Here is a 12657-nt window from a genome sequence, read left to right as displayed (position 1 = left end):
CCGCTTTGGTAATACTGCTGCCTGACTGCCTGACTGCCTGGGGCATTGATCGACGCTCATGGCGACGTTATTTTCCAACCCTCTACCAATTGTTTCGGAAGATACTTCATTCCTAGGAACTTATAGGCATGCCAAAGAACATAAAAAGCTGGATCGTTCGACTTTCTATACGCAAGCTCGTCATTCCGGTGCCAAAACTCCAAGTTGGAGGTGTCGCTTTTGGAAGTGGTGTGGGGACGATGAATACATTAATTTCATGGAGATAGAAAGGGTGGCTGTTAGAGACCGCGAGGAGGTCTCTTGATTTAATTGATATACCCATATTTCGCATCTAGCATTATTCGACATATCTATTTGCATCTAATTTATTGGCAAGATAGGTGAGCGCAGGAGCATTCACAGGGTAGGAAATGCCTTTAATAAGTATACTGATAACTCGGATGCTTGTCCCCCAGCACCTCGAATTGCTCCTCATAACTCATATCTTCAAGTCCACTCAGGATTTCAGCTCGCCGAGCCTCTTTCTCCCGATTCAGCCACCTCAACAAGCACACCTGAGCTACAAGCCCAACGAGCGTGATCACAATAAGCGCCAAATTGAACCTCGCACCTAAATTATAATACGGCGCCGAGCTCTTCGGATAAATCCACGTGCTCAACACGCCTCCAGAACTCGTCGACACAAACGCAAAGGCTACAGCCGTCGCCCTCCTGACATGGCCTGCCGTGTTATTCGGAACCCACGAGATGAGACATGGCGCTGTAGCGTAGATACCCGTGAGAAGGAGGATAAGGGCCACGTAGCGAACGGCAATACTGCGACCCGTGAGCATCATGGCTGCACCCACAAGTGCTAGACATGTCGTCACGAAGGCGCTGATGCCGCGCTGGCGATACCGGTCCGCGATGTAGGCTGTTATCATTGTCAAGACAAAAGCCACAGCGTACGGGGGAACAGTCATAAGCTGCGTTCTTGTATTGCTGTATCCCATAGCCTGCACGATAGACGGGGAGAAGTAAGCGAGGCCGAAGAGACAGACGCCGTTGGAGAAGAGGATGGCGCCGATGAGAAGGACGTGCATGTCTTTGAAGACAGAGAGGACCTTGCGCAGCGTAACTTTCTCTGATTCGAAGAGGTTCGCGTCGGACTGGAGGCGGCGGAGGCAGTGCTCTTTGTGTTTGGTGGAGAAGGTCATGACTGATTCAGGGCTGTTGGGGAGCATGGCGTAGGAGAAGAGGCCGAAGCAGACGGTAAATAGACCCTCGAGAATGAAGATCCATTGCCAGCCGCGGATACCGCGGATGCCGTCCATTTGCTGGATAGCTGCGGCGAGGAGGCCGGAGAAGGCACCGCTTAGCGAAGCAGCGGAGAAGAAGAGCGCGATGCGCACTTGCAGTTCGTGGCGGCGGTAGAAGCCGGAGAGGTACAGGACGATTCCTGGGAAAAGACCGCCTTCACAGAGACCAAGAAAGAAGCGGCAGGCAACGAAACCACCGAAGTTGCGGGCCTCGCATTGTAGGATTGTGACGACGCCCCAGGATGTGCAGAGGGTCGGAATAAGAATGCGCGGTCCGATTTTCTTGAGGATGAGGTTGGAAGGGAGCTCCGCGAGGATATACGGGACGTAGGTGACGGTAATCGCTGCGAAATTAGAGAGGAACCTTTTTTTTTTCTTTTTGGGAGTATGAGGGGGTACATACCAACTTTATACTGGTAGTCACTGAGATTAAGATCGGTGTCCAGGCCAGCCTAAACAGTCAGCCAATTTCTTTAAATTGCAGAAAAGACGTACCACTCGTGCATTTCCGACATTTGCGCGGTCCAGCCAAGCCAGGAGGTACAGAATAAGAGTCATGGGCATCAGAATCGAATCTAGTCTGTTGAGGGTCTGGCGGTCGAGCTTGCGCTCTGCCTCCGTCGGGACATCCTCCACGAACAAGTCCTGAGGCTTTCCAGCCTCCGCCGCACTCATGATAAATTTTGAAACAGCTGCAGCTCTGGTGCGGCGACAATTGCAGTCTGGCCAAGCGAGAAGGCATTATATATGCAAGCTGTTCCGATAGTGGACCCTGACTGGGAGCTGCCAAGTTACCCCAAAGCCGGTTTGACAGCCGGAGTGCGGGGTTTCCTCTGGAGAAGTTGTTCGCATGGAGAGAGCTGTTGGCAACATAGTTTGTAGGTCGGTATTCGCATGACAGTTTCAATTCGCCTGTGCCATGAGCCATGAGGAAATCCATCGTAAGACCCTCATTTCTGGCGTGAGGCCAGGTAATCAGGTAGTACAAGACGCCATACCCCGCGTCTCTTGCATCTGGGGAATACAGCGCAAGAAAATACGGAGAATCTCCAAACGCCAATGTAAGAAGTGCCTCGGTCGCTGCACGATTTCGGTAGTTGACGCTATCCGTCGCCCAGATCGTCTCTTGGCTCGAGCATCACGACTCCCAAAGGGTAGATTTCGCTACCCACCCCGCGATTAGAGTTCAACTCCAATGTTAGTGCTCGGTCGCGATCCCGAACTCGAGATAACATTGGTCAGGCAGGATGCCATTGTGTCCGGGATCCGGAATCGTCACCGTAGAGGAGGCGAATGTTCGGAATGTAATCGCGGTTGTTTTTGGTATGATTCAGTTTGCTTTGGGAGGTACGCCGCACTCTCTATAACCCTGAGATGGCCCGACAAGTGTGTTACCAAGTGTAAATGTCTAATATGGCCATTGAATAGTCTCTGATGGCAACTGCATTGACCCGAAGTACCGCGGGGCAAGCTGAGTTACAATCAAGAATCAGTCAGAGAGTGGTTGATCCTGGACGTAGTGTCGGCCTGTTGGGTCATGGTCTCATGAATGTCCTTACGCGCCGGGAGTCGGATCACCCGATCGCGAATAAGTGAGTAGATATTTTTGCAAGACAGATGCAGCACCGCCGCAGCGTTGGAAGGTTATCTATTCAGAGCATGCGAGGTGACACACTTAATCGCCGTCGAGCCACGTGTGGACGGGGGTGGTGGTCGGTGTCCTGTCAGATTATGCCGGTCGAGGCTGCCTCGTGTCTGTTCAGCCGCAGCGCTGCACAGCCCGCACTGCCTCGACCCGTTTGTGAGGCTCGTGAACTCCATAACTTGCACTAGCTGACCCGTTGGGACGGATTTGTTTGCGCGACCGAGAGCCTCTCCTGTTTGTCTACTTGAGCGTGCTGGCCCAGGGATACATGGATATGAATATGGCAAGTATACCATAGGGCACGTCGATAGATTCCTGCATCAGCAGAAGAAGTCGGCGCCTAGCAGAAGGATTTCGGAAGTAACGGAGGCTATATTTCAGCCCTGCGGGGGTCAAGGTTATGCGAGCCTGCGACTCGCTGTATCGTGTCTGCCTTATCCCAAATTAGACAATCTTGGCCAGTGCAAACGAAGAGAACCAAGCGTGGCCTCAGAGGCTCAAATTTGTCCGACTGTCAAGTGCAACACTCCTGACTGGGAAACGGGTGTTCTTCGCCGTGGAGACCAGGATGGCCCCCAACCTCATTTCCACCGCCACGGTGTTAGTGCGCTCGAGCGGCTCCGCCATGGTGAGAATCCTTGCCCAAAGGATTCTCCAGAGGTTAGAAGCGATAATATACGATACTCGGGCGCGAATCAGCGGCTCAGCTGAGCGTTGGTTCCAGGTTGACCAAGCTTCGCTGGCATAGCCTCACGCGGCGCCCTCCAAGGCCACAGTCCTGGACACTGAGATGATGTCGTGCTGCATTGCCTTAACCTAAACCCACTCATATTAATAAGGATAAGCAGGGACGTTATTTGGGAGCCTTTTATCTCCGTCATGTCTTCCTTTCAATCTGCAAGGACGCGAACTCGAAATTCTCGGAAAGATGCACTACCCTCTACCAACATCGCTTGCTTCCTCGCTCGGCGGTACGTTTGGACGTCGGACTGGCGGCCGCATAGGTCAAAGCGCTAACATCTCGTCTAGGCGAATGCAAAAAGGCTGAAGCCATTCTTAACTCTTTTATCAACCCGGATATAGTGAGCGTGGACAAGACTATCCCACGCAACGTGCTTGAAAATGCAAAGGTAAAACACCACCACTAATATCAACGGTATTGGAACTAACCACAATAGGGCCTCGCGGTATTCAACGTCTTCGAAGTCGGGATGGTTCGCTCCCTCCGATTCGGCTCTGGTCTCGTCGTCGCCCGTCTCCCCAACGGCACCTGGTCGGCCCCATCCGCGATCGCAACCGGAAAGCTGAAGGTCAAGGGCCAATTTGGGATGGAATTCACCGATTTCGTATACGTGCTGAACAGCGATGCTGCTGTGGAGAGATTTTCTGAGGCAAGGAGCTTCACACTGGGCCAGGATGTCTCGATAGCGGTTGGACCGTTTGGACGCAGCGCAGAGCTTGCGGGAGACTCATATAAGGCTGATATATTCGCATACTGCAAGACACGTGCCGTGTTTGGAGGGTCGACACTTGAAGGAGCGACTATTGGCGAGCGAGTGGACGCGAATAAAAAATTGTATCAGGAGACGGTCACACCAAGGCAGCTGCTCCGTGGGGAGGTCACTCTGCCGCCGGAGACATATGCACTGATGAAGATCCTGCATTCGACATGGCTGCGGCCGATCGGAAGGAGCTCATCACTCGACAAGACATCAAAGACTGCGAACAGGGGACCGCAAAATACGGAGGCAACTGAGCTACCGTGTGAACCGCCGGAGACTTGTTCATCTCCCACACCAACAGTGACGTCGCCAGCCTCCTCACCAGTAACACCACCATCTGCCTCACGAGACTCTCGCTTTTACGGACAAAAACCGGCAGTGCCACAGATCACGATAGAAATCACCGATTGCTCAGCAGTTGAGCTGCCGAAGAGCCTAACGATGGATCCCCCGCCGCAGCGAAATTCTGTGGAGGTACAGCCTGATTCAAGTTCCCCTACTCGGCGCCCGACTATCCTGACTCCGGGAAGACGATCGTGGAGTGTCTCGTCCGGGAACAGCTGGAGCCGTCATGATCCGTTGCCGATTTGATCTTGTCGCCTTTCTTTATTTCTTTTTCTTCTCTTTCATACCATTGCATTCTTGGTGCATACTTTCGATTATTAAGCGGGTTGAATTGCATTCCGGCTGGATCGCGTTGTACATAGACTTGAGAGTTGCATTTGATACCCGAATATATGTCTTGACGAAGTATATTATATGATGTCTATTGTAAATGTACCAAGTCAAGGGAGAAGTGCATCGAATGGGATATAAGGCTCCAAGAATGACGCCATCGCACCGACACCGATGTCAAGATCGAGCTCATTCATGACAGTGTCCCAGTCTTGCGGCGCCATGACATGTTCATATGACACGGTGGACTGAGGAGGACCTAGCGATGTCGGGAAAGGCACTTCGGGACCGTGGTCGCTAACTAGCGTTTGATCGGCGAATGTGGCCTGTCTTGCAACTGCCAACTGTGAAAACTGGTAGAAAGACTGACACGCAGCGTATAGTTTCTTCCCGGGCAAGGAACTAGTAGCTATCGGTTCAATGGCTGCAATGGCTGCGGAGAGAAGAGCCAGGTCTTCCGCCGAGGACGACGCCACTGTATTCCCAGCGAGTACGACGAAGCTGGCAAAGGGAACTAGGGAAAACAAGCTGTCAAGTGAGAGTGAGGATATGTTAAATATTAACAGAGGATTTGGGGGTTGGGAGGGAAACATACATGTTCAGAAACCTGGTCCACCCGAGCAAGTTCCGTTGACCAAGGGTCTGGCTTCCGCGGACTATGGTTGAGAGCGCTTGTCTAGCAGCATCGATACAACCCGCATTACATTGGAGGGGATGTGAGTTTGGTTCGCTGCTTGGAACGAGCCGGTAGGCGATTGTAACAAAGCAATGCATGATGATATCGACAAGGATGCTTGCGTTCTCGAACACTGCGTCGACGGGGGTGTCGAGCAGTGACTGGCATCTCAGCGGTTAGCGGCGTATCCTGCTAGTGCGTATGGGCCGAAATGCGGATCTCACCCGTTTAACGTCGTTATTGACTTTGGCGAGTTTAGCTGCGAAGGTTTGGGCACTGTCAGCGCGTGCCTGCGGGGAGGACCGTTGAGCGGCTGCGGAGAAGAGTTGGATGTGCATTTCTCCGACGATGAATGAGAACTGGACGAAGCCGAAGTATAAGCTGCTGCATTTTGATTAGCACTAAGGGGTTGAAGATGGCTAGTGCGCTTACAATGGCACCCCCGGCGTTGCATGAGACAATGATGGAAGTGTTGTGGCAATATCGTATTGAGGAATTGATGGAGTCCTTCCAAGCGTAAACGCCATCCCCGTGTTCATAACGTATACGTGCCAGAATATGCTTCGTTTTTTTGTATTGTCTTTTCCCATATCAGAAGAGAGTCGGTGGAATCCGAGGTCTATACACATCCTCGATGCTGAAGATATCATAGTCCAGGCGACTGCGCTCCGGCCGGCTCTTAGACAGTAGTTTGTCTTTCAAGTCAGCATGGACAAGATCATGAAAGGTATCGGTCCATACCAAAAGGGACAGTGCTTGACACCACTGCAGAGACGGGTCCTGGCAAAGCCGGATGGATTGGATCGCCGCGTCCAGGTTTGTAGATACTAAACGCAACATTTCTTGAATATCATCCGTAGTCACTGCTATTTGCGACAAATGATGAGGGCCTAGATTGAGGAATAAGTAGTATAGTCCGGCGTTGACTATTACCCAGGCCGACAGGGAGTAGTGGTTGACAGCGAAATAAACTTTCTGGCATATCTCTTCAAATTCTGGCTCGCCGACTACAGGGACGTCTATGAAGAACCGCTGTTTCTCAATGTGCAGTAGCCGGAGGAGCCGGAGGACAGGGTCCAGTGGAGGAAGTGACCTTCCGTCCAGTTCGGGGTAGCGGACTTGGAACGCCGATGGATATGCACTGCTGACTAGAGAGGTATCTTCGTTATCGGGGGTGTGAAGTATTTTAGTAGCATGAGTGGTAGAGAAGTTCGCATCGGCCCTACTCAAGTCCAGAGATAATGCGGCATTTTTTATGGCATCAGTAACCCGTTGAACGTGGGCTTCAAACGAGGAATCGCCGGTATAGCCTTCTGATGCGCCTGAGGTATCTAGTAGGTGATTGCTGACGAATGGTGTTGGAGAGTCATTGTGCGGCTGTTGGTGCCGCTCACTGTTGTGCAAGAGCTTCTTTAAAGAGCGGGAAACATCCTGCAGTGAGCGGTCGACGCTCTCTATAGCTTCATCGTAGCGAGCCGAGATAAGAACGCGTTGGCGCTTCTCCGGTGCACGTTGAGTAAGTTTGCATTCCAGATTCGCCGCAACGCAACTGGAGCACGGAGAGCCGCGATCGCATTTGGTCTACTGATTCACGAGTCAATTACATGGAGAAGGAAGATGAACTTTCTGGCCTCCCCACCTTTCTGCCTTTGCAATTGTCACACTGGTATGCAATTAGTATACTGGGCACAATCTCAGCTGAGAGTAAGAACTCACGGCTGGTTTTTTGGCGATGCCACTGTTATTTTCGTCCATGAATAATGTATAAATAGATTAGGATATATAAAGAGGGACTAGAAGTGCACGAAACGATGAGGGGAGTGTTTGAGGACGAGAACTGGGAGTGTTGCGATGGATTTCCCCTAGTTATGGTGAGACTGCACAAAACGATGAGTAATACAAAGCAAATGTTAACTATAATGCAGATTCCATGGAGTCTTAGTCGCAACAACATTTACGCTTTTCATGACGGGCTCCAACGGTAAGAATTTGATGGGGAGTCTATTAACTTACGAGGATTGAATATATTCTTTTAGACAGTCAACTGAACAAAGTGCCGAAGATAGGCTGGACAGTAGTTCTGTTGATATCTCGAAAAAAAGGCTCTCAGCTTTCCCCGAGTAGTCAGAAGCGATACGGAAAGGATATATCGTCCATGGCCCAATATATGACATATATGGCGTAGAAAACGTGAAAATATGGATAATATGAATGGGTACAGTCCATACCAGCCAGCCCTGGACAGACGGTGGGTACTGGATACGAACGATCCGCGATCCACACGCGATCGGTCCTTGGATACGAAGGTAGAATACGACATGACTCACCTCAACTGGCATCAAGATGAGAATTGATGGAAAGAACATACATTTTGCCAGTTGTCGATTCCTCCAGCGCGAATAATGACGACGTCTTGCAGTGGGGAAGCCTGAGTCACTGGAATACGAGCTGCTTACTTTAAAAGGGCCCCCAATCAATGAAACATCGAATCTCACCCCGACATCAACTTCCAATTCTTCCCCTCGCTTCACTGTCAATCACCACAACCACCACAATGGCCGACATTGAAACCGCATTCCAGGCCGCCATCGACGCCCACAAAATAAACGGCGGGGTTATCTGCGCAACCAACACCACAGGCACCTTCAAGTACAACAACCCCATCGGCGAGCGCACCCTCCTCTCAGGCACCAAGCAACCCCACCAACTCTCCGACGTACTCTTCCTCGCCTCAGCAACAAAATTCATCACCGCCGTCGCCGCCCTCCAATGCGTGGACGATGGCATCCTCTCCCTAGACGGGGACCTCTCAACCCTCGCGCCAGAACTCACATCCAAACAAGTCCTAACGGGGTTCTCAGATGACGGCACCCCGCTCTTCGAGAATCCGTCCCGCCCTATCACCCTAGAACACCTAATCACCCACACCTCAGGTCTAGTCTACCACTTCATGAACCCGGCGATCGCGCAGTGGCGTGAGGAAAACGGCGCCCCGCTCACAGACGAGAACGGCGAGCAGCGCCAGCTAACCGTTGAAGAGCTCTTCAGCTACCCGTTGGCCTTCAACCCCGGTGAATCGTGGATGTACGGGCCTGGCCTTGACTGGGCGGGTCGGATTGTAGAAAGAGCCACGGGGAAGACGCTGATTGAGCGGATGCAGGAGCGTCTGTTTAACCCGCTGGGGATTAATGATGCGCAGTTCTACCCTGTTACCCGGGAGGAGTTGCACGGGAAGTTGGTGGATTTGAATCCCGATGACCCTGGGGCTGTGGGGCGGGCGGTGCTGGGTGGGAATGGGGATATGAATTTGCGCACGCAGGGGGATTTCGGGGGCCATGGGCTTTTTATGTCTGGGGAGAGCTTTGTCAAGGTGTTGCAGTCAATTCTGGCGAATGATGGGAAGTTGCTGAAGACTGAGACGGTGGATGGGATGTTTCAGCAGCGGTTGGGAGCTGAGGCGAGTAAAGGGCATCAGGATGCGCTGGCGAGCCCGATGGGTATCTTCTTCCGGTTGGGCATTGATGAAGAGACGAAAATAGGGTATGGGCTTGGAGGGGTGGTTACCTTGGAGGATGTCGAGGGCTGGTATGGGGAAAGGACGATGACGTGGGGTGGTGGGCAGACGCTGGCCTGGTTTATTGACCGGAAGAATGGGCTTTGTGGTGTTGGTGCTGTCTTGAGTGCTGTGCCTGTGGACATTCCAACTGTCTCGGATCTGAAGCAGGTCTTCCGAAAAAATGTTTACAGGAAGTATGCTGATTGGAAAAAGAGACAGGGGGTATGAAAGTGGTATATCCGCTATATGTAATGCAAAACTCGATCGAAGGAGTTCCCCGGGTATATAATTTATCAGAACAGCACCAAATCCACCCCAGACTCGGCCAGATATACATCCCACCGCAAGTCCGTCCCTGAACACCAAAACCGGGTGAGCACATCTCTGGCCCGTGTAAAGTTCCCCATCCCCAGCGATTGCATGTGAGACATTCGCTCATCCACAATTGCTCGTTCAGTAACATCGTCTGTCTCACAGCCGGCACTGAATATGGGCCACAAAAGGAGGATGTTGGTGGTCGATGAAGCGGGAAGTTTGCCCACTGCTTGTAGTATATTGCGCACGTCAGTCCGCACTATTTGGTGGGACTTGGACAGCAATTGGACTCGTCGATGTAGGTGGAGCAGAGCTGTGTGAACGAATGCAGAATGCGAAAGTTTCAGTTCGTCTGCCAGCTGAGACCGTTCCTGCCCGTAATTTGGCTGTGGGAGTGCCTCGATCTGTCTTTCGATTGCCTCCACTTGATAATCAATTTCAATGTTCTTTGGGATTGATGCCGTAGTATTGTCCGTGTTCATCGACAGGCCATACTGCAATCTCGCCAGCTCTCCGATATTTGCGAGAATCGGCAAGAGATTCAGAGAATAACCGCAAATATCATCCACATACCAATTCGCCTCAGAAGACATGTTTATTATATGCCGACAAGACTGGTACAGTTGACTGTCCAACAGAGAGCTGTTGTGGAACAGCGACAACCCAGCCGATACATCCAGCGCCGCAAACCATTTGAAGAGATAGACGTCAAGAATATCACCCCCGCTCCTGCGATTCTGGTTTATTCTAGAAAGCAGCATCCCTCGCACACCCTCAAGGTGCGTCCTAAACACGTCTAGATTCCCGTTGCATACGTCGTTGGTGCAGAGCGCCATAGCAGTCATGGCCGTCCCATGTGCATTTCCTCCTGTGGCCAGCGCCGCCCGCAGCCCGGCTATTGCGTCGTTTGTGAATCTTAATACTGTGTCGTCGACATCCCCAGTAGACGTCATCCGGCGCCGTGCGTGACTATCTGAGGTCGCAAAAAGCGCGTATAGAAGATGCGGCGTCTCCATTGCAGATGCGACCAGTCTATCCGAGAACGAGCGCGAGGCGAGCGGGAATATCATTGTTGTTGTTTCAGAAAGAATAGATTGAATAGATAATCTGGATTGGATGGCTGATGGATAAAGCGATGACGACGAGGCACTAGTCTGCAGCGGGATGACTTGATTTCGCGGCAGTGCAGGATTAAAGCTCAATCGTCGTCGTCGCTGGCCTTGTCGGCGCGTATCGCTCTTGCGCTGGCTATCTAGGACGATGAATTGCGACTCGTACTTGCATTGTCGCGGAAACCGGGTGCATCGCGAGCATACTGGTGTCTGTAGGTCACATTTCACTTTCTTCCGCCGGCATTCAGTGCATCCATCGCGTCTGCGCTCGGCTGGTTTTGCTGGCTGAGACATGGAGCCTTGGTTCCTGGTTATTGCAGGAGTCCCGCTCGACAATGCTGCTGGGAGTGGAGGGTGCCTAAGTGAAGTCTTCGGGCCGTGTGGCGCTCGGAGTGAACCGAATGTTCGGCTATTCCTTAGTAACACATCAAGGCCATTCTTCGACAACACTTCCCTTTACCATCAAGCGTCTGGTGTAACACCGCTGAAAGAAGGTTTGCAGCACATGCTTCCATGAGTTATAAATTGGACCCGTCCCAATCAGGTTCCTTCCTAACAAACTCGCCCCAGGACGATGCACGGATGGCTAGTCAAGTTTTCCCCATGCCAGAACTTCTCGAGGGTATCAATTCTATACCTATCTTACCAGCATGCTGTCTTTACAGAAGCTACTCCTATAACGCCTTAAACTAGGTTCTCGCTCAACAACAATATCTACCAAGGAGCAAGTTCGGGTTTAAATTGAGATAGCGGTTAATTAACAGATATGAAATAGAAGAAAATTAATGCACTTCTAGTCAATCAAGCCAATAAGGCCTCCGGCGACACAAGATCAACCCACCCCAGATTCGGCTCCGACTGCTGCCATCCCAACCGCTGCTGCACAAGCTTCGAATAATGCTTGACATCCTCAGCCGGATACACCAGATATGAAATCTCCTCCTGCCTATAGATGCCCCCACACATAAACATAATATGCACCATCCGGCTCCCCTCCTTGGCCGAGAAATGGCCACCGCCGTGATACAGACTGCCCAGCATGATAAACGCCTCGCCGGCATGAAGTTCCGCATCAACAACGCCCTTGTTCCCGTCGGGTCCGAAATTAGGCTTCTCGTCGCCCCAGAGGTGGCTACCCGGTACAACCCGCGTCGCGCCGATTTCCTTGGTCGTGTCACACCCCGGTACGAAGAGACCAAGCAGCATGTCTCGGTTCTCGTGGTATTCTTGGACGCGCGCATGTCGCGCATGGTGGTTTTTGTCATCTCGGTGCAGTTTCTGCGCCGGTGCACCGGGTCGGATATCCATTGTTATGGAAATCGAGAGAAGCGGGTGCGTGGTGTTTGTAGATGGCTCCTCATTGTACCAGTTCGTTGTCTTTATAGCGAGGAACTCCTCTCCGAGGCCTTGATACAGGGGGTCTGAGAAGAACTGCTCGCGCACGGTCTTGCTGCGGCCGACGAGCCGGGTGCATGTTTTTGTGCCGCCGTTGAGGGCTAGCTTGTAATTTAGTATGGCACTGGTAGTTTATTCGTGGGAGGGTAATGATGTGCAAGACTCACCCCCGACTTCGCTGTTACTTTCCTTATTCAGGTAGGGTTCGACTTCGCGCCGAGCCTGAGCGAGGGTCTCGGGGGTCGTGAAGTTCTGGACGATCACGCAGCCGTCGCGCTTGAGGGCGTTGATGAACTGCTCGCGGGGAGCAGAGTATGGGATTCTCTGGACTGACATTATGGGAGATGTATCTGAAGTAATTGAAGGCTGAAAGAGTGGCGGGTTCATACACAAATTGTAGAATCCTAGTAAGCACTATATATGCCAATCAAGCATTCATTCCGGCTGGCAAGTAAACCCCGCATAATATAAAGCGACAATTAA

General features: G+C 51.8%; 7 protein-coding genes across 7 annotated transcripts; 2 read left to right on the top strand and 5 right to left on the bottom strand.

The window, feature by feature from the left end:
- Window positions 1-416: 416 nt before the first annotated feature.
- On the bottom strand, window positions 417-1973 carry ASPSYDRAFT_84790 (putative MFS transporter; the record flags this gene model as incomplete). Its single annotated transcript, XM_040851418.1, has 3 exons — window positions 417-1642; window positions 1702-1750; window positions 1794-1973. The coding sequence occupies 3 exons, from the start codon at window positions 1971-1973 to the stop codon at window positions 417-419; spliced, it is 1455 nt and encodes a 484-aa protein (XP_040708604.1).
- Window positions 1974-4121: 2148 nt separating this feature from the next.
- ASPSYDRAFT_139733 (uncharacterized protein) lies at window positions 4122-5036 on the top strand (the record flags this gene model as incomplete). Its single annotated transcript, XM_040840980.1, has 1 exon — window positions 4122-5036. A coding segment is annotated over one exon (915 nt), but the record flags the coding sequence as incomplete, so codon positions are not given.
- Window positions 5037-5133: 97 nt separating this feature from the next.
- ASPSYDRAFT_344855 (uncharacterized protein) lies at window positions 5134-6059 on the bottom strand. Its single transcript, XM_040845245.1, has 2 exons — window positions 5716-6059; window positions 5134-5648 (listed from the first exon to the last, which is right to left on the bottom strand). Exons 1-2 carry the CDS (start codon window positions 5892-5894, stop codon window positions 5231-5233), a joined length of 597 nt encoding a protein of 198 aa, XP_040708602.1. The 5' UTR covers window positions 5895-6059; the 3' UTR covers window positions 5134-5230.
- On the bottom strand, window positions 5593-7854 carry ASPSYDRAFT_39557 (uncharacterized protein). Its single transcript, XM_040845921.1, has 7 exons — window positions 7810-7854; window positions 7513-7673; window positions 7436-7459; window positions 6538-7377; window positions 6229-6491; window positions 5716-6180; window positions 5593-5648 (listed from the first exon to the last, which is right to left on the bottom strand). The coding sequence occupies exons 2-6, from the start codon at window positions 7549-7551 to the stop codon at window positions 5973-5975; spliced, it is 1374 nt and encodes a 457-aa protein (XP_040708601.1). The 5' UTR covers window positions 7552-7673; window positions 7810-7854; the 3' UTR covers window positions 5593-5648; window positions 5716-5972.
- A 496-nt stretch (window positions 7855-8350) lies between these two features.
- On the top strand, window positions 8351-9580 carry ASPSYDRAFT_84787 (serine hydrolase domain-containing protein; the record flags this gene model as incomplete). The annotated part of the gene is made up of 1 exon (XM_040851417.1): window positions 8351-9580. The coding sequence occupies one exon, from the start codon at window positions 8351-8353 to the stop codon at window positions 9578-9580; it is 1230 nt and encodes a 409-aa protein (XP_040708600.1).
- Window positions 9581-9612: 32 nt separating this feature from the next.
- Window positions 9613-11326, bottom strand: ASPSYDRAFT_344808 (transcription factor domain-containing protein). The gene has a single exon (XM_040845244.1). The coding sequence runs from the start codon at window positions 11071-11073 to the stop codon at window positions 9646-9648; it is 1428 nt and encodes a 475-aa protein (XP_040708599.1). The 5' UTR covers window positions 11074-11326; the 3' UTR covers window positions 9613-9645.
- Window positions 11327-11501: 175 nt separating this feature from the next.
- On the bottom strand, window positions 11502-12618 carry ASPSYDRAFT_39552 (phytanoyl-CoA dioxygenase family protein). Its single transcript, XM_040845920.1, has 2 exons — window positions 12342-12618; window positions 11502-12275 (listed from the first exon to the last, which is right to left on the bottom strand). The coding sequence occupies exons 1-2, from the start codon at window positions 12508-12510 to the stop codon at window positions 11581-11583; spliced, it is 864 nt and encodes a 287-aa protein (XP_040708598.1). The 5' UTR covers window positions 12511-12618; the 3' UTR covers window positions 11502-11580.
- Between the last annotated feature and the right edge of the window lie 39 nt (window positions 12619-12657).

The sequence above is a fragment of the Aspergillus sydowii genome (assembly GCF_001890705.1).
Source record: "Aspergillus sydowii CBS 593.65 unplaced genomic scaffold ASPSYscaffold_1, whole genome shotgun sequence".
Classification (NCBI taxonomy): Eukaryota; Fungi; Ascomycota; class Eurotiomycetes; order Eurotiales; family Aspergillaceae; genus Aspergillus; species Aspergillus sydowii.
Note: the sequence above shows the minus strand (reverse complement) of the source record. Positions and strands in the feature narration are given on the sequence as shown.